This window comes from Perissodus microlepis, chromosome 12 (genome assembly GCF_051167445.1).
Source record: "Perissodus microlepis isolate ML-2025 ecotype Zambia chromosome 12, ASM5116744v1, whole genome shotgun sequence".
Classification (NCBI taxonomy): domain Eukaryota; kingdom Metazoa; phylum Chordata; class Actinopteri; order Cichliformes; family Cichlidae; genus Perissodus; species Perissodus microlepis.
In genome coordinates this window covers 34,265,722-34,293,663 of record NC_140472.1, presented here as the reverse complement: position 1 = coordinate 34,293,663, position 27,942 = coordinate 34,265,722, and the positions used below count along the sequence as shown (strand labels likewise).

General features: G+C 40.8%; 2 protein-coding genes across 3 annotated transcripts in view; one reads left to right on the top strand and one right to left on the bottom strand.

The window, feature by feature from the left end:
- The first annotated feature begins 109 nt into the window (after positions 1-109).
- LOC146376743 (SEC14-like protein 2) lies at positions 110-19,896 on the top strand. The gene is made up of 12 exons (XM_084945724.1): positions 110-442; positions 4,752-4,827; positions 10,463-10,506; positions 12,390-12,452; positions 12,576-12,764; positions 13,624-13,719; positions 13,804-13,864; positions 13,940-14,023; positions 14,117-14,223; positions 17,472-17,611; positions 18,427-18,596; positions 18,672-19,896. The coding sequence occupies exons 1-12, from the start codon at positions 389-391 to the stop codon at positions 18,815-18,817; spliced, it is 1,230 nt and encodes a 409-aa protein (XP_084801850.1). The 5' UTR covers positions 110-388; the 3' UTR covers positions 18,818-19,896.
- Positions 19,897-21,319: 1,423 nt separating this feature from the next.
- The window catches only part of LOC146376742 (protein unc-13 homolog B-like), a 183,200-nt gene continuing 176,577 nt past the window's right edge, over positions 21,320-27,942 (bottom strand). For both annotated transcript variants that reach the window (XM_084945721.1, XM_084945720.1), the window contains 8 exons: positions 26,488-26,611; positions 25,905-25,949; positions 25,509-25,580; positions 25,165-25,312; positions 24,986-25,042; positions 24,390-24,473; positions 23,875-24,034; positions 21,320-23,787 (listed from right to left, as the gene is read on the bottom strand). In XM_084945721.1, the coding sequence (XP_084801847.1) occupies positions 23,505-23,787; positions 23,875-24,034; positions 24,390-24,473; positions 24,986-25,042; positions 25,165-25,312; positions 25,509-25,580; positions 25,905-25,949; positions 26,488-26,611 (973 nt within the window). In that variant the 3' untranslated portion in view covers positions 21,320-23,504. The remainder of the gene's footprint in view (positions 23,788-23,874; positions 24,035-24,389; positions 24,474-24,985; positions 25,043-25,164; positions 25,313-25,508; positions 25,581-25,904; positions 25,950-26,487; positions 26,612-27,942) is intronic.

The window sequence follows — 27,942 nt, the reverse complement described above, 5'->3', positions numbered from 1 at the left end:
GCTGATTAGCTCGACAATTTAATGGCGAAAGATACATTGAATAATTCTGTATTTAATAACATGATTTTAATAGCGAGTGAACCTATGAACAGAGAAGGCGGGGCTTCTGCTCTCCGTGGCCCCTCCCTCTGCTGCAGAGTGGCGCTCCTGTCATTTTCCCCTCTTTCTTTGGCTGAGTTAGCCAGCTGGGCTGGATCTTTAAGCATAGGGTAAAAACGGGCGGTGTGAGAGCCGTGTTTACATTTCCCCCCCCTCTCATACGTTTTGCACCACCGGGCAGTGACACCGGAGGATAGCAGGACGCTGAGGCCGTGGATGAGCATCACGTGGAGGCGTCAAAGACGGAACTTTGAAGGAGCTCTGCTGTCTTTATCCACAGGTCGGAGGCATGAGCGGGAGAGTGGGAGACCTGAGTCCTAAACAGGCTGAGGCGCTGGAGCAGGTCAGTTTCATAATAAGAAGAGTTCGATAACGCGACTGAATGGGGTGATGCCTTCACTCTGGCCTTATCTGTCTTGATCTGCTTCGCTGTTTTCACAGTGTGTGGTTTCCTTCACAGTGTGAAACGCTCTAATAATGTGTGTAGAGGCTCACAGTGAGCTGTCACAGCATGCGCACAGACGCCGTCCTGCATTTATTTCCTTTCTAGCCCATATATCACAGTGGAGTCTCCTCTGTCTAATTAACCGAAATTTTTAAGGCTTTATACGCAGCACTAATGTTTTCTGTTAATGTTAGCCATATACTGATGTGTTATTGATCAGCAAATAGACTATGGAGGAAGGTTAAATTTGCTAAACTAGATTAAATTTAAATATCACCCAAGTTTGACACTGTGGTGTCTTTATTTTCTGTGTAGCCTGTAAATGTTACAGAGTCTGTCAGTAAGCCACACTTTATGAAGGGCTTATAAGGATTTTTTAAATTATTGTTGTTGTTGTATTAAACTTGATTATATTTTGATTTTTTTTTTAAAGATCAGAATTCAGCCCATAGAATAAGGACGGCGTTGTAGCAAATAATCAGCTAATCTGACTAAGAAACTCGGTAGATTTTAGTTGCTGTCTAAAACCCATTAGATAGTCAGTGTTCAATAAATTTAAAATCCTAATATTTTACAAGCCAGTGATGTTCCAAATAGTTATTTGTGTATTTGCCAAAAAACATTTGTATCCATATTTAAATGAATGTAAATGACTTTTTGGCCTATAATTTGCCAAACAACAGACAAGTAATTCTGAGACAGAAAAAGGAGCTGCAGTTAGTTTTTGGCACAGTAACATTTATGTCTCACTGACATTAAAATGTCCTTTTCTTCATCTGTATGTAAACAAAGTGTTAATAAAAAAATATTAAAATGTCTTTTTTAAGATCACCCCTGTGCTTGTTGGTGCACATTTTCCACCAAGAAGTGAGAGTGCGAAAACATTACTGAAAAACAATAGGTGCTATTTCAGATTTATAGTACTGTGCAAACATCTTGAGCCATCATCATTTCTTTATATTTTGGGACCGGTGATGTCGGTGATCTTGTCTAAATGAATGGAATTATGAACTTGGGAAAGTACAATCAGATTTTCATCCACCATACAAAACCATCTGGAAAGCATGTGATTGGCAACAGCTTCGTTTTTCAGCATGACACTGATCCCAACCACACAGCCAGTGCAGTAAACCCATCATGGATAGAAAACAAACAAACAAACAAACAAACAAACAAACAACACCCAATGGAGCACTAGCAGTCATGATCGGCCTCTCCAGAGCCTGGATTTCAACATTATCATTGTAGTGTGGGATCATGTAGACAGACAATGGGAAACAAAAAGCCACCAACATCTAAAGAAGAGCTTCGAATGTCCTTCATGAACCATAGAGAACTATTCCTAAAGACGTCAAACTAAATATTGACTTTCAAGCTCCTCTTTTTGCCTTATGTTTCAGTAAGTCGCTGCACCTATTTCCCATTTTTCTAACAAATTATTAACTATAAAGAAATGTGATGTGGCTCAAGACCTTTGCAAAACATAAGTTCAAACTTCAGTATTATGTTTATTGTTCAAGCTAGTATTTCGGACAGTGAAACAGTGATTTCCTTTAACCGATAAATTACATAAATTACTTTTAAAACATGCTGCGGTCATTGAGCTGTCAAGAAAAATAACATCTTTTGTCCTTGCACAGGTTAGTAACAAGTGAGCATATCCTGAATAATCCTTCTGACTCTTCGGGTCCTTGTAGTTTACAAAATGGACTTAATTTTGTATTTCTTATGACATGAAACCAGTAACTCATCCAATAAACCCACAAGGACAGTGTTTTACTAGAACATTTCTGGATACAGTTATTGGTTAACAGCTTGTGAGCGGCTAATCACAAGCCAGGGAGCTTGTGGTTTCACAGTCAGATCCACCCTTTGCTTCTTACTGTCATGTAATGGATTGTGTAGATTACTGGACTCATCAGATGGAATTAATTAAGGAAGAAAAAAACAAACCTTTATGTTTGTGTTGTTTAAATCCAGCAGGAAACAAATCACATAAAGCCAAACAGGAGAAACACAATGGAAAAAGCCACAGGCAGACAAACATTCAGTTCAATATAGGCAAATTAGAAACACCAGGGTACACAGCTGAAACCAATCAGGGAAAACAAGACAAGGGAAGCAAAACTGAATATAGGGCACAAAAAATATGGAGAATATCAGAATAAAACAGGAAGGAACTTAACATGGGACCACTTAACATAGTGATGGAGACTACAGCTCGTCTTGCGTGAAGTGTTTCCAGCTGCGTGTGTTTTAACCGATGCATGAAACGATACATTTTTAGACATAAGTTGTAATGGCCGCCGTTTTCTTTGTGAGTAATTATTACACAGCGTGCTGCGGGGAAAAGCCTGTTCTAACGTTTGAGTCTAAGGTTTATTTTTTAGCACCTGGCGGCTCTTTTTTAATTCTCATCCGTAAATAATCTGCTCTTTTACGTGATTCAGTTTATTTTGAAAAGTCTCAACAGGATCTTGAGCTTTATTGTGAAAGGTTTATATGGAACATAAACAAGCGGACACGCGAAGGTGTTACCGTCGTTGTTGCTAACGACAACGCATAAAAACAGGCGCTTGTCCCTCAGTGGTGTGGTTATTTTAAATATAAGAGAAAGAGAGAACTTTAAGAAATTAATATAGCCACTACAGCGACCATCAAAACGATGAAAAAATATTGCCGTAAACAGTTTATTTTGCGACACCACGAAACAAACGATAGTGTAAAATGAAACAGCTCTATCAGGTGTGTTACAATTGTTGAGGCGTTAATGGCTGAACTTTTATTATGGGAAGTTTTGGTGCTGCTGAAAAAAATGATTTTCATTGCCTGGCAAAGTATCTGATTTAAACTGTGGGTGCAAAAAAATGTTTTAGTGATTTATGGTTAAAACCAGCAACAGTTACTGTAGGTTTGGTGCGTGGACAGAAGGATGTGACTTTATTTCTATATATGAAAAGACATTAAAACACAAAGTTAGACCAATAAAATTGTAGGTTTAATCAATATCTTTTTACAGCAGTGGTTTTCAGTGGTTGAAAAAGTATTTCAGGCCTGAGAGGTCGGTTGGGTTGTCTGGCTTTCTGGGTGTGTCTCGTATTTTGCCAGAATATGGTGTAAAGTGGAAGGTGTGTGGATTTCAGATAACGTCACGTTTTCAAAGTGACACACTGATATTAGGACACTTGACATGTTTCAACATGATAGTGCACATAAAGCCAGGCACTTAAAGAACTGGGTTTGGTATTTCAGAACTGAACTAGTCCGCACAGATACATGAAACCTCCACCTCATCCAACACCTCAGGGATGGACAGAGACACTAAGCTTTAGTGGCTGTATGGGAACAAACTCCACCATCCCAATGGAAAACCTGACCATCCTGCATTTTGCAGCAACTGAACTTTTAATATTTGCCGTTTACTTCTGCCCTTTGTTTCACATTAAACTGACAAAACCAGCGATACAAATATTTCTTCTTTGTTTTAGGAAGAAAATCTGACAAATTCATCCATCCTCCATCTGTTTCTTTTCTCAACAAATACTTTTCTATGATTGCAAAACCTGCAGCCACACCCCCAAGAATTAACCACATGCACCAACAACGGGGTTAATTTGAGTTTATATGACCTCTTTTATGGGCCCCAAACTTATTATTTGACTCGATTTTTTGTGCATGTTTTATCAGTAAAATCTGCTTATTTCAAAATAAACTTGTGCCTTATCTGTTTGCATTGATAACAGATAAGGGGGAAAGCTGTTATCAATGTGATACAATGAGTTGATACATTGAGTGAATATAAATCATGATACAGCAATTTTGCAAAGCTTGCATTCACATTTATTTGTGCCAGTGACTCTTGTAAGTCACAATCTGTAGAAAGGAATCAACCTGCATGTGTTCCAAGGGGAAATGATTCCATACTCATCCTTATCTATATGTATTTGTTTGACATGCTGTTGGCTATAAAGTAAGTTTAGAGCCTAGAATGTCACGTGAGCCTGCCTCGAGCTCTGTAAACATGTTTACAGGCATCAGCTGTAATGGAAAATAGTCATTAAGTCACAAGATTCAGTGACACACACCACTGTGAAGAAAAACCTCTTTTAAGGCCGGTTTTCACTCCCAGGCTCACAGCTGGAGACATTTAGTGAAACGTTTCCTCTGAAGTCACATGCCTCTTCTTTTCTCCCGTGTCTGACTGCAGTTTCGAGTACGGGTACAAGATATTCTTCCTCAACTTCCTGCACAGCATGACCACTTCCTCTTACGTTGGCTCAGAGGTGAGTTTACTACCACTTTGCATCTGTCACTTCTCCCAAACTGAAAATGGCAAAAAGCAGAAGTTTTCCCATAATTCCACATTCCTACACACTAAAGTTGTTTTCTCCTGTAATGCAAACTGGGAAAAAATCTGGTCACGTTATTTCACTTGTGGAGTAAGACAAGTGAAATAACGTGGTGGCTTATTGCATGAAAAGACATGAAGCAACGTGTTTTCATGACTCTGCTCACATAAACCAATACGTGCACTCAGCACACCACCTCTTATACTGTTGAGAGAGGGGGAGGCGGGTCTTCTTGTACCCCTTTTTAATGCCCCCGTGGGGCCCCACCCTTCTCTGTCTGCGTCTGGTTCACGCAGGACGTTGTTTAGCTTGAACCCTCCGTTATCAAGTACATTTTGTCTCACACACACACACACACACACACACACACACACACACACACACACACACACACACACACACACTCTAATCTGCCCCTCCCTGCCTGTCAGCTCTGACACTGTAAAATATACAAATGTGAATAAATACAATAAAATAACGTGATGCAGACTAACAAGAGGAGCCTATAGAGAGTTTCTAGAGTTTCTTTTTGCAAAGCAAATGTGTTTGGCAAAACGGTGCCATCAGATCACGATTGCTAAAGTTGCTGTCGAGGGGAGAAGTTCTTTTGCCAAAAGGTGACAAATAAATAAGAGATAAATACAAAAATTGGAGGTCTTCTTTGTGTAACTGATATCCAGAGTCTGAATAGGTGGTAGTTTTGCACCCTGGAGCAAGCGCAGCGATTAAAGCAGACTTGTTCTGATTAAGTCCTGAAGCAGAAGCCTAGCACTCCATGTATCAGGCTAATCCACGGCTAATCGCATTAAAGGTGCACTACGGCTGTCTGCTGCTCTTCTAGGTTTCAGTTCCCTGGATTTTGATAACAATGAAGAAGTGTCTCATAATGAGCATTTAGACTGGCGGTTAGGGCGTGCTGTTGTCTTTAAGTCGGCCTTACTAAATGAGCGTAAATGCTGTGAAATGCCTGATTTGCTTCTCAGAAAGCTGAGCGTCACAGCTCCAAACATCGACAATGAAGGTCTGTTTGGACAATGCATGCTCTAAATGATACGAGTTATGTCACGCTCAGCATCACACTGTAGGAACAGTGCAGCTTAGTGATTCCCAAGAGCCAAAAGTACCCCAGGAGGTATTTGTGCCACGGGATACATGAACAGATTAGTTCTGTATCTGTAACCAATCTGAAAAAACCTGCATGTAACCTGAACAAATCTGAGCAGAAAAGTTGCCTAAAAGTGATGAATAAGCACTCAAAGATGGCGCCTGGTCGAACCATATTGACTTTCAAGATCATGGATCATTGGAAATGTAAAAACTCGATATTTACCTTACATATATTTCCATCTGTATGTACACATGCTGCACCTGTTTCCCATTTTCCTAACAAAATATAAGGTAATGAGGGGTGGCTCGACACTTTTGCACAGTACTGTAGTTAAACTATTAGGATGACACAGTTAGGAAATATTGATTAAAGTGTGGCTGGCAGTTCAAGCTGTTGGCTAAGAATATGGAAATGCATAGTCTTAGCTAAACGTAGAGGATAAAAGCTCTTTTCATCTGCTGCCTTATTCACCAAATTCACCACAGCAGGTGGGATGCCCTTCCTGATGCAACCTTAAAAGGATTTAGGTCTTCTCCTCAGATTAAACCATGGGTTTTTACACTTGGTAGGTAAACTGCACTGGATAAAAAGTTGCAATAGTTTCCTAAAATTATGAATAACAAGTTTAATTAACTAAACGTATGGCTAGCCTAAAATAAAGGACCGGTTATTTTCAGTGTTCACTAAACATAATTTAGAGTAGCTTTTAAAGAAAGAAATAACTGAAATGAACTGTAACTGGATGAGTGATTGAAAGAGAATTCTAGTAGTAATTGATGGTTGTCACTGTTTGCCGGTTATAACTGCTAGTCTGCGATAATCTGTCCAGATTTACATGGGCCTGGAGTGCCATTTATATTGTGCTTGTACACCACTCAAAGAATTTTAGATTACAAGCCACAATTTGAACGTTAAACATCAGAGGTGTTGTTGGTGGAGATGTTGTAGAGTCCATCTGACGGGAGCTTTTAGAGGCATATCAGATGAGAAACAGTGGTGTGGTTTATTGGTGTGAAGCAAATAGCTTGACCTGGCACATGGTGAGGACGCATGATCACCATTAAAATATCAAATTCTGTGCAGACTGGGGGAGCCAGGGATTGAACCACCAACCTTCCATCTTGGTTTCCTGGTAAATAAACGAGAAAAGAACATATACTGTGGGAGTGAGAAGAAATGTGAAAAGCCCGATCACTTCCATTAAAGCCAGTCAGGGATGTCTGTGTGCTGTGAGTGCAGCAAGGATCAGCAGGAGAGTTAAATGGCAGAGAAAATGTTACCACTTCAGCCTGTGACCATCAAACAGAGTCTGCTGAGTCAGCTTTTATTAAGCACAAGTGCCAACATTTTGTACAGAGACTTCCTCTTCTGACGACCACAGTGTTAATCACATGTTTGTGGGAACATGTTCATATGATGACATTTTGTTTTCCTTTGATATTAGCACGCGTTCCTTCTTTAGAACAGTAAACAGTAAGAGTCCCTGTAAGGTGCACAAATACATTATCGCTTAATTTTGGAGTTTGATCTCCCTGCATTGTTTTTTAGCGAGCATGCACCAGTGATAGCAGCGAGACTATCAGAGTTAACAGACAATGAGCTGCACACGGAGGCTTTGTACCCGTAATGAGGCACATCGTAAACTTTTATTACACCTAAAGTCGACGCTGAAAATGTCTGGAGCTGTGAAGTGAAGGTGCATGGATAGAGCCCAAATGTGAAACATAAAAAGGAGCCTTTACTGGTACAAGCAGAATCCCCAGAAGTAGCCACAAAATAGGAATCCAGTGCAGAGATCACCAGGCAGCTTAAACAGAAGTCTTGACAGAGGGGGGAAAAACTAGCTGCAGTCCAATACTCCAAAATGACCTCGTAGGTCTTTTCCTTAATATTTTTTGAGGGAAAGCATCATGAGCTCATAAGGAATTTTATAAGGAAAAGTGATCCATGATGCACCGAGCTGATTAACCTCCTAAGACCCGAACTCTTCCACGACTTGCATTTTTAATTTCTCTTTGATATTTGGGCTGATTGGGTCCTGATGAATGTAAAAACAAAGAATTACCAGATTTTTTTTTTTTAAACCTTATTTTTGTTTTTAAGAAAAATAAGAGCCAAATATGAGGATATTCGTTTAAAATTTTGATAGAGCAGTAGCAGTATAATGTCCTCGTAAGTGGATGTTAGGCCCTTGTAGAGCAAAATTGAGTATTTTGGTCTAAATAACCCAAAATGTGATGTTCACATATGTGGACGCCAGGACCTAGGAGGTTAATCATGTTATTCATTCTTCCTGTTGGAGAGAGGATCCAGGACTACTCCTTATTACTTCTTATCAAATGCAGTCAATTAATGAAAAGCTGGCATTAGAATTAAGTGATTGTATAACTTAAATGTAATTGGATAATTCTAATCTTTATGTAAAGACTGTTTGTGTGTATAAATCCACTTTCTTTATGTAAGAAGCAGATTTCATCAGAGCTGTGTCATGCTGTGATTACATCTGTGGTTTTAGCAACCTTTCATTGAAGGCTCAAAACACAACAGCAAGTTATGGCCTGGAGTGAAAAATACTATTAATCAGCATTTACAGGTGTGCCACTTGTCAGCCACGTTAATCATTAGCTTTGGTTAATGGTGGTAAAGTGCGCTGGTAAAGGTAAAGGACGCTCCTGTGAAGCCTCTGCTAAAGGGGGTCATAAGGGAAGCGCTGAAGCACTTTTGCCACACAGACACCTCCAGGTGACTTCAGTCAGTTAGAAAGCAGCGAGACACGGGTGGGAACAGAGCACAGGTGGGAACAGAGCACAGGTGGGAACAGAGCACAGGTGGGAACAGAGCACAGGTGGGAACAGAGCACAGGTGGGAACAGAGCACAGGTGGGAACAGAGCACAGGTGGGAGACGGCTGCAGAGGATCAGGACGACAGACAGGGAGCGAAAGCACCCAAGAGAGAAACCCGGGGAAAAGCAATCAACAAAATAAAATAGCAAATGGAAAACAGGAAGCCAGAGAGAGTGGCGAGGTTCATTAGCAAGCAGCAGTCATAAACAGCACTGATGCACACAAAGACACGGATATCTGCAGAAACAGTAAATGGCCTGTATTTGTATAACACTTTACTCAGTCCCTAAGGACCCCAAAGCGCTTTACACTACATTCAGTCATCCACCCATCCACACACACATTCACACACTGGTGATGGCAGCTACATTGTAGCCACAGCTGCCCTGGGGCGCACTGACAGGGGCGAGGCTGCCGGACAATGGCGCCACCGGGCCCTCTGACCACCACCAGCAGGCAACGGGTGAAGTGTCAAACAGTGTCAAAGCATGGTGGGGTGGATGGTTGATGAAGTGGACAACTACCCATAGAAGCCAAAGCTGTTTTGATTTTTGTCTCATTTGCCTTATTTTTGTGTTTTCAATGCTGTAAATTTGGACATTCTGGCCTCTAATATCATATAGACCAAGTGGCGTTTGAAAAACTAACTGTCATCTAAAATTAAAAAGGTTGAAACCATTACTTCAGACCATTAAGGTGACATGCATGTCGTTACTGGCCCAGAGTAAGAGGTGGCCAGGGTTCATCCTGGCCCTGCTTTGTGTTTGAGTGTCCTCGAGGTTGCTGTTAGTGTGCCAGGAGGAAGCATTAGGTGCAGCGTAATCTAGTGGTTGAGTAAGATGTAAGTCTCAGTTCACAGCCACAGCACTGTCGTGTCTTTCCACCAGACTGTCAGCTGCAGAGCTAATCACCTTAAAAGGAGCATTAGCCTGTGTGTGCACTCTGTCCTGCATCACTCGTACTCACACCGTGGTCTTAATGCCGACTGCGTTACGGAGAAGAGCTGCGTGGCGACCAAAGTTTGATCATTTAAGAGATTGGTTTATGTTTCTGCATAATGGTGCCACTATCATTCAAAAACATCAGGGGCAACATTTTAATAACTCCTGGCTTCTCGGATCGTTGTGTCTGACACCTTTACATGATTTATTTTTATGTTATTTGGCCAAAGTTGGAATGACATAGTTCCAACATGAGCACTGTACCGCCATTATTCCTGCTAATATTTCCGTTAGATTCCTGTTGATAAGCAGATTTAGGAATAATATGAGAGAAAATTCCAGAGGAAGCTTATATAAATGAAAGCCTTTCTACATCACCAGCTGCCCCTTTAATTACAGCACCATGTGTTTGCGGAATGGTTTTAGTTTTAGCTTTATGTAACATATCCTACATTGTATAATTCAGCATTAAACATTTGTTTAAAATATTAAATTTTACTATCTAAATTTTAAGAATCCCAGCAAAATTATGTTTCTTGTCTCTTTTCTGCGCTCTCTTATTTTATCATTTTAATTTGCACCTGTTGTATAATCCCATTCAAGCTTCATCTCTCTACAATGTGGAATAGAAGATGGATTTCAGCACTGATCATTGCTTTTTATTTCTCCTTTTCAGCCAGGAACTTCAATATCCAGAAGTCTGAGGCGATGCTGCGAAAGGTAATAAACGTGGACTTTCAGTTTTGTAGGCCTGGACTTTTAAAGGGCTTCCACGTGTAACACTCTTCTAGAAATGCATTGCACTGCTGAACCGCGAGCCAAAGTACGACCATAATGCGTTCCCATTTAGTGAACGACGTTCATGCGCTTAGCTGCAGCACACAATGCTCATTAGTGTGGGAGTGGCTCCAGATTAGAGAGGAGCAGTGTGGTAATTTTACGCTGTGGATAAACTGAGTCATCACTGCCACCAAAGAGATAAGCTGTAGATAAAAAGGATTAAAGAAGCATTTCCATTGATGGGATAAGATTTACAGTGACTAAATTTGCTGTTGTCCACTAGGGGCAGAATATGTGAAGCTGCGTTTGCGATTATTTGCTGTTTCTGTATTTGTCATGTTGTATCATTGTTGCCTTCTATGAAACACAGTTCATGCACAGTTTCAAATCATTCACGTGTTGCTTCCATTGCTAGTTGTCATCAGGAGTACTAGTTAGTAAAATCAAATATTATTTTATTACTTCTCTGGAAGTTGTCAATGAGGTTTGTAGACGCTAGCCTGCGAGAAAGGAAGGCGGCTGATGCTAGTACTGCTAACGGTAGAAACTCTCTGCAGACTAATCTGAGACTGTGTGTGTGCAGCGGTATAGTACAAAGTCCTGCACATTTAACACACAGTTATCAAGGAATATCCTTAATAGTTTCAAATAGCTCTTAAATATTACATGTGGAAATCACCAGATGAGGATTTCCTGTTTTCAAATGTAAATAACAAAAAATGCACACGTACTTTATGCAAAGTCTGAAGGGAGGATAGGAAATGAGAAAATAAATGTCAACCAACACTTTAGCCCCTGATGACATCAGACACCTCTGAGAAAATGTCCCGTATTTTCAAACCTGAATGCTGCAGGTAGGATCCAGTTAGCGTTGTTTGCCACCTTCACGTTTCACTCCAAGTTGGCGTCTGAATACAATCCCAGGTTCTTATGCTGTATATCAGGGGTAGGGAACTCCAGGCCTCGAGGACCAGTGTCCTGCAGGTTTTAGATCTCACCCCGTGTCAACTCACCCGAATCAAATGACTAGTTCATTACCAGGCCTCTGGAGAACTTCAAGACATGTTGAGGAGGTCATTTAACCATTTAAATCAGCTGTGTTGGATCAAGGACACATCCAAACCTGCAGGACACCGGCCCTCGAGTTCCCTACCCCTGCTGTATATATAAGAAAGAAAGTTCTCAGTGTTTCAGCTCTGTCATTGAGACAGATTATTAATGTGGGTAACACAGTTGTTTGTTTCAACTGCAGCCCTGGTGATATTTAATGGTGAGAACTACTAAATAACAAATCAAAAAAATTAATAATTTTTGAAGTGATGACCTCTAATCTTGAAAAAAGAAGTTACGAACAAACTCCAATAAGAAGTGAACGGGAAACCAGATGCTAACAATCCCCAGTTACTATCTCAAATAAAAACAACAGAAAACTGCACAATGATGGCCTCATAAAATCAAACAAGAAGCACAACAGGAGGAGACACAACACCTGAGGGCATAGACACAGACTGAGTACACACATGGAGGGAAAGGTTCAGGCGAAGAGCTGAAATGAATCAGACACTCAGAGTGGAAAAGAACAAAAGAAGGAAGTAAAAATGTAGCAAGCGACAGAGAATTGCACCTTTAAAATAAAACAGGAAGTTAACGAAAAGTGTGGCCAAGACCGTACTCACACAGACAACAGAAAGACTCACAAGGAGGATGGAAAGTGAGCAAAACAAGAGTAAACATACAGGAATCAATAAGAGATGAGGACAACAGAAGCACAGATAACACAACAATAACAACAGAAGCTAACATGCGTCCATCTTTTCTTCCAGCATTTGGAGTTCAGGAAACAGATGAAAGTAGACACAATAATCACTGACTGGCGTCCACCAGAGGTAACCCCCTAAAAAGGTTTTATGTACATGTGATGTAGCTTCATTGTACTTTTAGAAAATGACACGGCTTCTTTGCTACTATTCCAGGCAGTGTTTGATATCAACATGGGGGTTTTCTTGCAGGTAATCGAGAAATATCTGTCAGGAGGCATGTGCGGTTATGACCGCGAGGGCAGTCCCATCTGGTACGATGTCATCGGACCCGTAGATCCTAAAGGCCTCTTTCTGTCTGCCTCCAAGCAAGACTTCATCAAGTCCAAGATCAGAGACTGCGAGATGCTTCAGAAGGAGTGTAACCTCCAGTCGGAGAGAGTAAGAGCAGACGCAGCGTTCCTGTTCACACCTCAGACTAAAATCTGATTAACTCAAAGCTCAGCTGCAGCAAAACTGCATTCAGGTGGTGCAAAATCTGATTTTGTCTTTCACCAGTTAAAAAACAAGATCGTTAGGATTCAACTTTTAGTTCTTAACAGTGTTGCTCTTCACCCGGACCAGTCGTCCGCACCCACAGGCCTGTGGTGCTGCAGGCTGACAGGGACCAGCGGGTACCCTCGGAAGCTGGGAATCTCTAACAATAAACACTTGCCAGTTTGGGTCTAATCCCACAAACCCACCTCATCTTCGATAGCACGGTATCGTTTCATTGTTCGCTCGGCTTCAGAACAACCAGGAGTGTTTCAGAAACAGGATCTGTCCTGGTTGGGCTTTTTATTTTGAAAATCAACCAACCGGAATACTGTGCACGTTTGCCATATTCCTGGGATTACTCCCCACCTGGTGACCCTTTGGCCTCCAGCACTGCATCTTTAATTTATTTGAATAAGGATCAAAGTTAATGCAGCTGTTTTAAAGTTCAACAACTGTTTAAGATCACAGTTATTGAAAATTAGCTCAAAATTAGCATTCTTTAATCTTCATGAATTCATTAATTTTATAAATACTAAATAATCGCGTCCTAATATTTACATTTTATTTTACTCTGCTTGTCTTGTTTGGATGTCTCTGAACTCGAATTATTTAATGTTCTAACATTATTTAATCACACTATGGCTGTTTGTAGCAACTTGACTGTTAACTCTGCAGTAAACATGCATCTCTGCCACTTTTTAAAAAATGATTCAAAACATGTTTTACAGGCTTTTACTGTCTTTATGTCACCGTTTCCTTCCAGCTGGGGAAAAACGTGGAGTCGATCACAATGATCTACGATGTTGAAGGTCTGGGCCTGAAGCACTTATGGAAACCAGCTATAGAAACATATGGAGAGGTACAGACTCGTATGCATGTAGTGTAAAAGCAGAAAGAGCAGAAGAGGAGATCTGTTGGTGCTGATGTTTCTCTGTTGCACCAGATCCTCCAGATGTTTGAAGACAACTATCCAGAAGGGCTGAAGAAACTGTTTGTTATCAAAGGTGATTTCATACTTTTTTAAAATGACAAATTTAGCTGAACGTCCGATTGACAGATTTCTGCTTTTTCTGTCGCAGCCCCTAAAATCTTTCCTGTGGCCTACAACCTCGTCAAGCACTTTCTGAGTGAGGCCACGCGACAAAAGATCTGCATCCTGGGAGGTGAGACAAAAACACTGCATGTCACTACCTCCTGTTTACAAGATGTCACCCGAAAGAGTGAAATTTAGTGTTACGGTTTCACCGCTTTCACAGCCAACTGGCAGGAGGTGTTATTGAACCACATCGATGCTGAGGAGCTGCCGGCGATATACGGGGGTAAACTGACGGATCCTGACGGAGACCCTCGCTGTCGCAACAAGGTGAGTCAGGCTGCAGCATCCTGACTTGTTTTAGCTCGTTTTTGTTTGTTTTTGAGTAAAAAATGGCTGAAAAGTTGGAGGCGACAAATATCCATCACAGATTTACAATCAGTGCTTTGGACTCACTCATAAGAAATTAATATATCTGTTGCATATAATCTCAACATCTCTAAAAGAGCAGCGTCGGTCGCTGTAGTAGTATGAAGATGTTTTCTTTGGTTGTCGGGTAAATTATCGACTGTTATTCTATTGTAGTTGTTTTGCCCGTGTTCATAAAGACTGTATATAAAAGATGGATGTAGCCACCTTGCCATCACTCATTGGACGATCTGTCTTGAAGTCTTGGGTTTTGAAGCCAGACTTGTCAGTCACTATGCAACCACACCCTAAAGCATTCTCTGCTTATAAAGCTGTTTTACTCTAACTGTGGCCATAATATAATATCCACATTAATTTGGACGACACAACACTTGAAACTAAGTTTATAAACTCCTCAGGACCTCATCACTGAGGTCACAAATGAGGTGAAAAGAAGGGCGCTTTACATAGCTTTGGTTCCTCGTGTCAAAGACTTGAAGTGCCTCCCCAAAAGTGACAGAGAGAGTGGATCCATGTTTACAGAGATTTCTGTTAACGTGAATGTTCAAGAGGTTCAGTAAACATGTTAAGTGCGTATATTTTCCCTTTTTTCTCGAGTCTGTTTGCTCATGCAAAATGAAATGCGATTAATGTAGAATAAAAATGAACTATATTTAATCCTGATTAATCAAAATTAATCCACAGTAACGCTGTGATGAATCTGATTAAAATTGTAATTGTTTGAGAGCACTAAAATATATGTTTATATGTTATATATTAGTGTATACTTACCAATTAGTATGTAGGTTTTTAAAAAAAGTTGTATTTCACAGGAGAGAACCTGTGCCAGAAGAAAACTATTCAAATTCTCTTTGAATACCCCTGTATATCGCCGGCAGCTCCTTAAAATTTGAATGCTTTAAGCATTTAACATTTTTTGTGTTTATTCTGCATTTACTTCATTATGTTGCATAAATGTCTGTTACAAGCTTAAATATAAAGTTGAAAAAGTGTAATTACAGTCAGGCTATTGATCAAGTAATGGCGATTAATCACAATTAATAACAGAAAATTGTAAGATTAATGAGTTATTTTTTTTTTAATCTATTGACAAATTTATTAAGCTTTCAAATTAACAAAGCAATGTGACAACTTTAATTTTCAAAACTGCTGTGATTGGATAGCGTCTGACTCCAACTACAGCCAATCAGCCCTCCCGTAGACGCAGAAATAGTCACCAGTTTACCGTTTTAATGTATATCGACTGAAACTTGTGAGTCCTGTCTTGTAGTTTCCCTTCATCGTGTGCTCCTACAGCTTCCCCTGTGCTTTGATATCATGCTAATATGTTGTGGGTTTACATTTGCCTATGTTTTACATAACCTCCTGCTACAGCCAAACAAACTACCACCAGGCTGCTCTAACACTGAATCATAAAATGTTCTGCTGGCTCTGTGTGTGTGAGGGATCCTGTTACACATGGATGAACCAGTCTAGTCACTGCAGGTCACTGACGATGAACGGGCTATTCCAGACTGGCTGCCTGCTGCAGGATAAATCAATACAGCTACACACACACACAAAACTGTTCAGCAGATATTTCTTGATACAATACAAAGGGCTTGTGTGATGCACTAAAAAGAATGACCAATAATATGTTTGCAGACCTGCAAATAAAAATAATCAGCTAAACCTCCCCCCCTGCTGAGTAGATGTCAGATGTTCTGTGAAGTGAGTAGTGGCCTCACCCTGCAGAAAACAGCAGCTTTGGTAGTCCTGCAGCCGTAGACGCAGCTCCAGATGACACAACTGACCCGTGTTTGTCACTGTTTCTGTAGATAAAAAATTGGGCCGAGAACAGATGAGGAACAGAACGAGAGAAATTCATTTTGACTTCGTTGAAGGGAACAGACGCTCAGCCTCAAATGTTTTGTTTCTTTCTCTCCTTGTTTTTTTTAACCTTGTGTGTTTAACTAGTTGTCCTTTAGCTAGCTGTGTGTCATTGATTTTCTATTGTGTTATTTTGATTTTGGTCCACGTGTGAATTTGTTCTAAATGTTGTCACGTGATCACGTACTTGTGCTGCCCAGTGTAGTTGTGTTGCAGAACGAGTGTTTAACTAGAAAGGTTTAAGAGTTTGTGCTGATTTGTTTCTGGATATGACGCCTCATTATTTCCAGGTACTGTTAAACAGTTAGTGGCTTTGAAACGGGTGCATACAGCTTTGATAACATCATTTTTATATAGCTTTTAAAATAACAAGATTATTAAGTGCTTCACTAATAAAACTCTCTGGAACAACATGAGTGTAAAAGGAGAGAAGAGAAAATCGATAAATGCAACTTTCTGTTTCCAACAGGAGCCGAGTGTTCGGGGACGCAAATCTGAGAAATTTACTTCATTTTAAAAACCTACTTTAAACAAAATGAAACATATACATAGCGCCTTATGCACCTCACAGGGTGTTTTTTCCCCGTCACTCTTCCTTCTGTATGAACTGTGTAAATGAATCAGACTGATGTTCTTCTCACTTGCTGTTAGTTTTGTTTTCATTCTTTGCCTCTGCCTTTCTTTTCTGTACCGTTCGTTTTTCTGTGGCAGTCATAAAATAAAATCACCTAAAGGTTCGTGTCTGCAAGATTTTTAGAGAAGTGGTTACACAATAGTTTGACTTCCTCCACAATAAAGCTGACATCCAAAAACAGCTGAAAACTTTACAGGACACTTTGTGAAACCGTGGCAGCTTTTCTTAACCTTGACCTACAGTTAGGAGCGCTGTCTGTCTGTTCGTGCTGTTAACCTGCTCCTCACCTGCTGGACCGATGGACATTAATTCAACAATACAGGCACCTCAGGTCTCACCAGGAAGTCACTGCCCTCTGCTGGTTGCATCCTGTATTGCACTGTTATGGGAAATCACTGAACATCATTGGTTTGACTTTATGTGAATAAAAAGAAAAACCGAAAAGAGAGAACACTTTGCTCTTTTATAACATTTTGACCAGTTTTGTGCACAACTAGACATTTTACAAGCTTTCATAGCTGTATAATGGCACAGTAAGTGAAGCCTTTTCTTCTTTCCTTCACTTTTCTGCTCTCAAACCTCTCACTCATTGTCTATGTGAGTATTTGACGCCTGTTTTTTTTGACTTTTTGACTCTCTGCTGCAGATAAACCATGTTGGACCAGTTCCTCCCTCCTACTACGTGCGGGACCACGTGAAGGTGGATTACGAGCAGTCTGTGACCATCAGCCGAGTTTCTTCAGAGCAACTGGACTTTGAGATCTTGTTCCCCGGCTGTGTTCTCAGGTCAGTGATAAAAGTCATACAGAGTCTATGATTAAAGGTCCTGTCAAAAGGAGACAGTGATGTAGAAAGAATAGTGTCTGTAAATCTCTCAAAGTGGAGTCGATGAGCCGTAGCTAAGAGGTCTTAAAAAGAATGTGCTGTATCATTACAGAGACAGCGTGACTCAAAGCCACAGAGCTCTGATATGATTATGGCTCATCACGCCAGCTTGTTGTGAAGTCACTCACTTCATTCATTGTGCGATTAAAGGTTGAAGCACGCCATCCATCTTTGGAGCGTGGAGAAATAGATCAATCTTTATCTTTAAAATGATCTTATTCAGTTCACTTATATCACAAGAAATCAAACGACAAACCAAAAGGGTCTCTGGTCAAGCTACAGCTGAAAAAATAGGAAGATTAAATCAGCTACATCTTTAAACTTTAAGCACAGAATCGTGACAAAAGAAGAAACAGAACAACTAAGTTAGGTTTGCTATTTTGAACATGTGACAGTCATGCTGACAACGTAAAATCAAGTGAGTAGGGTCCCAGTCAACCTGGGCTGCCACTTATTGCTATGGAAGAATGCGCCTCGTCGTAGTTCGTCCTCTCCCAGCTGTAGTGAGACCATAGACAGAACAAAACATGGACATGGCTATCATGACATCATTCACTGGTTTCTAAAGTCCCATTGTGTAGCCTCGAGACAAGCGTTTCTGCCATCACCATCTTGGTTGTGAGAAACCACGGCTAACGTCCATACCACTGTAGAGCACAGTCTAGCTTTCAAAATAAAGGCCTTTGCTAATTCAAAGCATTTTTACATCCTGTTAGGTGGCAGTTTGCCAGCGACGGTGGAGACATCGGATTTGGGGTCTTTCTAAAGGCCAAAAAGGGTGAATGGAAGAAGGCGGCTGAGATGGAGGAAGTCGTGCCCAGTCAGCGATACAACGCCCACTTAGTACCCGAGGACGGCTCACTGACCTGTGAGCGTCCAGGAGTCTGTGAGTAGCCTTGTGTTCGAATGCTTCTGTGATGTTAAACCCAACTGTCTAAATACTCCATTCTGTCCTCCACAGATGTGCTGAGATTCGACAACACCTACAGCATCTTCCAGGCCAAACGCATCAGCTACAGTGTTGAGGTCCTGCTTCCTGATCATTTACAGCCCGCGCAGAACAACGGGAAGTCTGGCGTGGAAGTGGAGTGCGACAGTCAGTTATAACAAAGATGATGTCATGAGATCAGCAATGTTTAGCCGCTCAGAAAGCACAGCCTGACATACTTGATTTGAACATGTCGTGTGGATTAATAGTATTATATCTCAGTGCTGGGTGACGTATTCATGTGGCATCTATTTAGAAACTTCACCCACTCTCCTCTCAGACATCACGGATACCAGATTTTCAGCCCATTTTTTCGGCCTGTTTAGCTTTACTCTGTTATTTTTGTTCCACATCAGCACTGGTGTTTCAAACAGGCGCCAAATAAATGAGCTGGTTATACCACAGCGTGATACGGTGTAAACAGACAGCTGAAACCAATAATGTTCAATTAGTATCAAACTTTGTCCATGTGCAAAGAAGTATTTTCTATAGACATTTTCTGAGTAGATGCAGTAAAATTAAAGTAAAACTCTAAATATTTGAATTTATTGCAAAATGCAATAAATTTTGTGCTATTTGTCCTTTTTTGATTCATCATTTATCAGCTGTGCCTCTAGTGATCACGCTTTCCCTGAACATACACTGTCATGTCAAAAAGAACATTTCACAGGACTCTGCAGTGAAAACTAAGAATCGCGTCATTCAGTAGCTCATAGAACCACCTTCAGCACCGTCATTACTTCAGCTCGTTGACATTTGCAGGTATTTGTTTATGCACAGCTCTCCTAAGGTCCTGTAACAGCATTTCAGTCAGGTTGAGGTCTGGATATTGACCGGACCATTGCAGCACCACGAGTCTTTTCTTTTTCAGCATTCTGTTGGAGATTTGCTGCTGCACTTGAGATCATTGCTATGTGAAAGCTTTCTTTTTCACATGACTGTATTAACAATCAACTTGCATTCACAAAAAAACGCTTTCATCTGAATATTTTTTTCAAAGAATTGCATTAATGTAATTTATTATATAATTTAATATTTAAGTTTTAAGTCCAAGACTAAACATATGAAGGCAGAAATGAATATAATAAGTCCTCTTGTTTGGTAAAATATACAGTATATATTATTCCTGCTATTCCAGTGAGTGAATCGTGTTAGTCTGTCTCAAAGCTGTACAGAAATAAAAATGGAATAATTGTAATATTTGTTTTGTTTGATTTGAAGCTTTCGTGGTACGTTCCAACATTGATGCTTCACAGATTTAAAGCATAAATGTTGAACACCTTCACCAAAAACTATACTGATGCAAAACAAATGTAAAAACCAAACTGGACAGAGTTTATATACAGGCAGTGTTGTAATAACTCAGAATGTGACACTATGGTAAATGGACTCGTTCTTATGTAGCGCTTTTCTACTCATTGGCAATCAAAGCGCTTTACACAACTTGTGCATTCACACATTGTTCTAAGTAACATTCACACTCCGATGGATGCATCAGAGAGCAATTTGGGGTTAATATCTTACCCAAGGATATTTGGCACGCGGGCTAGGGGAAGCCAGGAATCGAACCACCAACCTTCCGATCAGTAGATGACCTGCTCTACCACCTGAGCTACAGCCACCCTTTAGCTCCTGTCTTCTGGGAATTTGCTTCACCGGTTATTTTTCTGAACGTGATCAAAAATGTTTTAATAATCATTAAATTAAGAAAAATAAACTAGTTTTTAAATTTATTTTTTTTTTTACTAAAAATGTAACATAAAATAAGGATGGCATCCAAAAAAGGAAGTGAATGTAGATGCCAGTCATTCAGTTCTGGGCTCATGTTTTTTTCCTGTCACCTGTGGATTACCTTTAAAACAACCAGAAAAAAGCATCAACATAAGGTAACTGTGAAACACCTGGAAATTAGACTCAAACGCCACAGCAGTATTACTCACCTGATGATTCACGCTGTGGTCATTCGAACATGTAGTCAACTCTGTGCTGTGACGTCTGGGGAATAGTCACTTATTTTCTCTTGAGGTTATTTATTTCTTCCAAATTATAAAAAAAAACAGTAATTCAGACTTAAATGAGCAACTCTCCCTGACTGTATGTTCATCAACGACCGGCTGAGCAGGATTACAGTATTAATGCATCATAAAGATGAGCTACAAATCAGACAAAAATAGAATCGACCTGCATGTATACAGCGCTTTTGTAGTCTTACTGGCCATTCATGCAGCACTTTATGCAATACACCTTTAAGTACTTATCCAGCACACAACCATTTAAAATCACCAGTGCACTTAACAGTCTCTGAGTACCCAGAATAATAGAGCCTGCACAAGCCACGCAAAACATCCCAAGCACCGCTTCCCCAGAACACCCACAGTACCCGGGGGCCTTGTGGTTCGTGCTCTTTAGTTTAAACTGTGTTTTTTCTGTGAATTTTTATAGCTAAACCAACAGTTACCGTGATGAAGACGGAAGTTGTGTGTTTGCAAAGACAGAAAGATTAAACCTGGAGAGCAGGTGTGCAACCGAGTGTGGCGCTCAGGTAAGGCAGGAATCACTGACCGGAGCTGCCGTGCTGAGCGGGAACAGCGAGCTCTGTGACCAAAGACACGAGGCGCTGCCTTGATTCATAAATATTTTATGTACAAAATAATGTTACAAGTATATTCAACATATGTCACATTAGAATAATGATAAGTACTTTACATACAGTCTTCATATTTCACAGTACATACATGGGGGAAAAGAAATCACAATTCTAGTTGACTGTTTACAATAAATACATGCTCTGGATGTAGGCATTGGTTTCATTTCTTACAAACTTACAGTGAAACAGAGTGCAAGAGTTCGGGTGTAACTACAGATGTGGCTCACTTCTCAAGTTGCTTTCGTGCAGCCAGTTTGGAAAAGTAAAAAGTGGGATGTCTGCAAAGGCCACATCTGTCAAATACAAACCGAAACATGAGAGAAAGCTGAATGAGGCTCGCTGAACACGGAGTTCCTTGGCACATAAACAGACAAGAGGGTGGAAAAACCCCACTTACAGTCAGTCCGTTCAAACCGGCCTGTTTGCTCTGCCTGTATTTTCTTTCAAAGTTTTACGTTAATGCAAAATGCCACCTCGTGTTTGGAAACACGAGAACGGTCAAATATGTGACGGTGCACGCACGGCGAGGCTGCGGCGGCTGATTGTATCTGTCCTAGTTTGTAAAAACTGTTAAAGTAAACAAAATGGAATGATCATGTTTGGTCCTATATTCGTGTTCACGCTATGTAACACTTAAAAGGGTTTTTCAGCTGTTGTTTCCATTCACAGCATTTTGTCACCATCACAAATAAGCATTAAATCAAAACGGCCCAACAGTCAGTCAGAGTTTTTGCTTCTGAATAACATCTTTTCTTTTCTTTTTTTTATTTACAAGCCAGTGTTGTCATATTTCAAGTCTCTTAAAGCAGGCTAGCTTCGTTAGCTAACTCATCTGCTTATTTTAAGGCAACGCAATCCATAAAAACTTGCTACAAAATCAAACCACAGCCCGTATTAGGGCTCCTGCAGGTTCTATAGATCAGTCTGAAGCTAACATCAAAGGGAAAAACACGTCTGAGACATTTCCTGTTTAATTACCTGCAAATCATCAGGATCTGACGCTGTATCACAATATTTCACACTGTTAAATTTGGCTGCAAATGTGTGACGCTCACTCTGTGGATAATGCATATCCTGACTACTGTGTGATGACTAGTCCTTTCTTAAGTTGTGTTAATTAACATATGTGCGTTACAGTTACAACTCCGTCTACGACTAAATTGTGTATCAGTCTTAAAAGTTTCGGCTTTCTGCAACAAATCAAATAAAGCATTTGTTCACTTTAGTGTGTTTTCATGACTGGTTTTGGATCCAGAGGTTGTTCCAGAGTCACACACGGTGTCTGTAAAGAGTTTAAAGGCCTCAAAGGCTCAAACATTATAAGAAGAATATGGGCTCGTGTAATCTCAGTGATACTCACAGTCAACAGACAGTCAATTCACCAGCAAGGACTACACCCTGAAACACATTTAGACAAAGTTTATAGAGGAGGGTGAGCAAAGACTTAGGCCTACAGTGGTGTCGGCCTCACTGAGGGCCGGCAGGGGCCCCTGGAGTCATGAAAAAACAGAGGGAGGTCGTTTATAGACGCATGAGTGAAAGGGGAGTGTTTGAGCTGTCGTCCTGCTGCTAAACTTCAGCGGTTACTGTTTACGTCTAGTTTTAAAATGTGTCGCGCGGTCAAGTATCTCGGTGGTATTTGAAAGTCAGAATGATTTTATCCAGATTAACTCACTAAAGAAGGTTAAAATATTAAATTATGAAATGACACCACAAAAAAAGCAAAGTTAACTGGATAGATGCTATGCTGAGCTTCCCTTCACCTGAAACGATCACAGCAGATGGCTGCCGTTCCTGAGAACGTTTTCAGAAGTTTCTTCCTGTTAAGAGTTTTTTGTCTCTGTCGTTGCTGAGAGCTTTCTCGTAGGGTTGGTTGGATCGGTGATTCTCTCTAAAATCATCGTCTGATATAAAATCCATTGATAGGACTGGTATCGCAAACTGGAAAAGTCTTTTTTTTTTACATTTTGAGAGACGATCTCTTCCTCAAAATTTGCCCTTTTTAACAAATCCATTTTTCTTATTCCAACTATGATAAACTCGTTGTACGTCATCAGTCAGAAGGGTCTCCGTTAGTTAAGGATGAAGGTGAAACGCTGCTCACAGACAAAGCCAAAGCCGCGCTTCTAAACCTCGCTTTCAGTAAAGCCCGTTTCGGCTCATCTGCCTTCCTCCACGGGGCGAGTTTCAGATTTCAGCTTGACAAACTCTTTGGCCACCTCGTCAGCAGGACGCTGGGACAGGATACGCATCACCGTCATGCCCGTCTCGTCGGTGTGAACGCGTGGCCCGAGAGGACACCAGCACACGCAGCTCTTGCGGTCGGCCACGTCGCGCAGCTGAACGACGGCCACGCCGACCACCCGGTCCGCCCGTCCAAAGCAGTAATCCTTCACCGTCACCTGCAGCTCGTAGCAGTCTGGGGATTCTTTACCCAGGACGCTGCGAGCAGAGGAAACAATTAACCATCTGCGGTATCTCAACCCATTCAACAATCTTACTTGCTGGCGCTTCAGATTTCCAACTCACAACTGGAAAGCCTCGTTGAATTTAGCCGTCCAGCTGTTGTTCTTGGATTTTGTGGTGAACTTGCGCTTCTTGTCAGCCAGGAATGGACCGACCATGGAGACGTCGACGAAAGGCCGAAACATCCCAGACGTCTGCCACTTCATGTCGTTCACCGCGATGACTGGAGGGGAGATGAGAGAGAGGGTGAGCAGATAAAGGACAAGAGAGACAAACACAAAGCAGTGGGGGTGATACTACTGCATGCACGCATGTAGATTTACAAACACATCAAGTCACCAAAAATGTGTGGTGGTTTCTTTTGTTTTGGACAGCCTGTGCTTTGGACAAGAGTGAAAAAATGATAAGAAACTATTTAAGATATAAGAAAGCATTTCGAGTTCACCCCAAGTTTACTTGATTTGGTCAAAATTTGTTCCTCGCTATAAGTTTAAATTCAAATGTTTGAACAGATCTGCTCCATGTGGAGACGAGGTCTGTTGTTGTGATTTAAACACATCTGTATGCGTGCGTCTCACCTTTGACGTTGACCTTGCGCTCTTTGCCGAGCAGCATGTCGATCTGCAGCAAGGCCTCTCCGATCGGCTTATCTACCCCCGAACCTGCACGACACAGCCGGAGCGGTATCACACATTAACGCGATTAAACACATCTTTAAACTTCACTCACTGTGTAATTCACTTCTTATGGCGGCTTCAGTGACCCATTTTCATTTCTTTATTTCTGCTTTGGGCAAGCTTGTTAATTTAATCTCCACAGAAGCTGATAATGGAGAGTTGGGTGGCAGAAATGTTACACCACCAACAACAGCAAATCACCAAAGTCCAGTCAAATACAGCGAGGAGGAGAGGAGGCATGCGCTTTGTTTCAAGGGTGCAAAAGGACCTTTCATTAAAGCTCATCGCTGTGATAGCAACATTTCCAAAATTCTGCAAACTGTTCTCATTATTTTCCTCTTTAACATTAACTGTGAGCTGCGAGGGGCTCCAGCTCTGCACGAGTGTGAAGGTGTTGGTTCTGTTTCTGTGTCGATTCATGCTGAGGAGCACTCCACCTCCTGGGGTCTATTTTACTCGGAGTTTAGCGAGTTCTTCTTGTATCAAAGAAGACTTACCCCTATCAGGTCTGATCTTCTCATTGGCGGTGATTCTGATGCCCATCCCATCATGCACTGAGAGGACAGGGAAGAGGAGAAAAGTTTAAGGAACATTTTAGCTCGGTTTGAACCACAGAGAAGACAAAAACCATCCACACTGTGCGTGCAGCGAGTGAAGTTTGTGTGTGTGTGATCACCTTGGGAGTGCTGTGTGGTGACAAAGGTCTTGATGAGAGCATCGGTGCTCTGGGAGTAGAGGGAGAGGGCGTAACGCAGCGATGCCAGTTCAGGACTTTTCTCGACAAACGCCTTCTTCAGCCCATTTCCTCCCGCGTGGAAATATTGCTGAAAGGAAAGGAAGTGGCAAGGTGGAAGTGAGGAAATGCTCACTTTAGAGGAACATCTCAATAAAATACTGAAGAGTAATGAAGAGTAATACCATTTTCTTCTTAACCCTAAACTCTAAACTCATCCAGGCACTTCAAATACGGCAGCGAGACGGAAAAATGAAGCTGTAAAAGAGATGTAGGTGTTCACCTACCTTGATTGACTCAAGGCTTGCATCAATAATTATGCACTGCTTGGGCGTCAGGGTTTTGGCTTCACCTCCTCCCTACAGAAGTCAGAGAAGTTCATACATCACAGATACACAAAACCAGATCATGAGCACACAGCACACATCAGTAAGTCCTGATGCTGGATAATAACTACAGCTAACTATTATAGAAAGTCTGGAAGTTTGCAGTTATGAGCTGTGAAGGTGGTAAAATGGATTTGAATGTACTGCGACTTGTGCAGGTTTACTGACTTTATCTACGATTCAAACTGCAGATTTTACTGACCCATCAGCGAGCAGGGTTATTATTGAACTGTAATAAGAATTTACAATGAAACATAAAGGTAGCTACGCCCTTTATCGACAGTCTATGTGTGTTACCTTGAGGTTAGAAAGTCCTTTAGCTGCTGTGAGGAGCTGAGCTCCCTGCAGAGAGAAAGACAGAGAGGCGGAATATATGAAATCTTAATAACCTTCATTTTTTCATTATTACTGCAACATTAAAGAAATCTAACAGCAGCAGTCATTTGGTAAAAATGCTGATGTCGGACACTAGATGGCAACACAGGGCTGCATCTGCAGCACACTGCATCACATTTAAAGATGGTCATGTATAAGCTCGCTGTAATTTCTATTTACTTTGTTTTTTTCTGTAAAAAATTATTTTTGTAAACTAATTTAGTACATTTAGGAAAATTAGTATGATGCTGAGAAGACAGAAAACATAATAAATACAACTGTCTCTAAATTTGGTTAGATTTGACCCCCAGCAAGAAACAACTCTGTCTCAGACATATTACCCAAAAAGTTTTAAAAAGAGAAATCAATACAAATTGGGACAAACTGTCCTAAATGATTGTCCTTTCATAAATGTCCTTTCCTTTACTGTCCCCAGAGTAATCTCATGAGTATGTAAAAGCTGGACTTTTGATGGCCACTCAGCTGTGCTGGTTAATGTGCTCACCAAGCTGTCATTGCTCTGAGGCAGCACGATGGTCTTCTCCAGGCTGCTCAGGACGATCTTCCACAGATCCTTTAAGATCCTCTTCAGCACCGTCTTCTCACAGATGTCAGCAAAAATACTGAGACTGGTTTACAAGCAAACACGGAAAAATGTGAGGGACCGTGTGCAGAAATTGGCCTTAAAGCATTCTGAAGTCACTCTGCAGCCTGTGTGCTGCACAAAAGACTGACACAAACACAAATAAACACACAGCTAACGAAGAAAAACTAACATGAACATGATGACAAAGGATACATCTGGCTTTTTCAAAATGAAAATAAAAAATCCAGATATTCCAGTGAAACAGATAAGAAGCAAATATCAATGTTGCTAAAAAAAAAATCTTTTTTGTTCTGATTGTACAGCACGCTCTGTCTCATAGCTGAGGCCTCATTAATCGAAATAATTTGATTGCTATGGAAGCAAAGATACGGCCTGATCAGGTGACGCAAAAAGATGAAACATATTAAGATGTCATGATGCTGGGTTTCTGTTAAATCTCTCCCTGTTTTATTTAATAATAATAATAAGTTATATCATTCATAACCATGTTATACTGAGAGCTGTGCAGTTCTAAACAGATGGACTTTGAGGCACGATTTAAAAATAGAAAGTTGATGGTCTGGAGATCTGGTGGAAGTGCCCTCCAAAGCCTGGAGCAACTAAAGGCTCTGAGTCCTGTAGTAGTTCAGGCGAGCAGACGAAACAGAGTAAAGAATTCAGCTCATTTGATCAGAGGTAGTGATGATAATTCTCTCAGGATGAACACAGAAGCATTTTAACTTTTCTGTTTCCATCGATTTTCTACCACTTTGTCCAGCTGAGGGTCTCTGAGGGACTGGAGCATATTGTAGTGAGTTTTGGGATTTGGGGTGCATGGTCATTTTTTAATGACTCATCTGTTTTCAGTCATAAGCCAATGAGCAAACGGTGGATAATCCTCCTTTCTTAAACTATAATGTTTTATTCTGAAATGAGTGAGACCTTCAAGTCATCAGGAAGGTGTTTACAAGACCTCACAGCCAGCTGTTCTCCCAGACTTCTACTTAAATTCACAGGTATTGCCCCCTGGTGGCCACTAAAAGAATGCAGCTAGGTCTATCTTTTCTACTGTGTACATGTTTTACATCAACTTCTTTTTAATAAGCTCTTGTAGTGGATCTGTGTGACATCAGGTGGGGCAAAACTTAAACACCAGTCTTAAGTATTATTAAGTTGTACTTTTCAATTTTTCAATTCAGTTTGATTTAAAAGTCCAAAACACAACGGTTGTCGCCTTAAGGCTCTTTATACTGTAAGGTACAGACGCTGTTCAGCTTAAAGACACTGTAGGACACGCCCCTTTGTTACCAACAGGCCCCTCCTGTTACTCCATACCTTTGTACTTTAAAATGCTGTCTGTAATTTGTCACACAA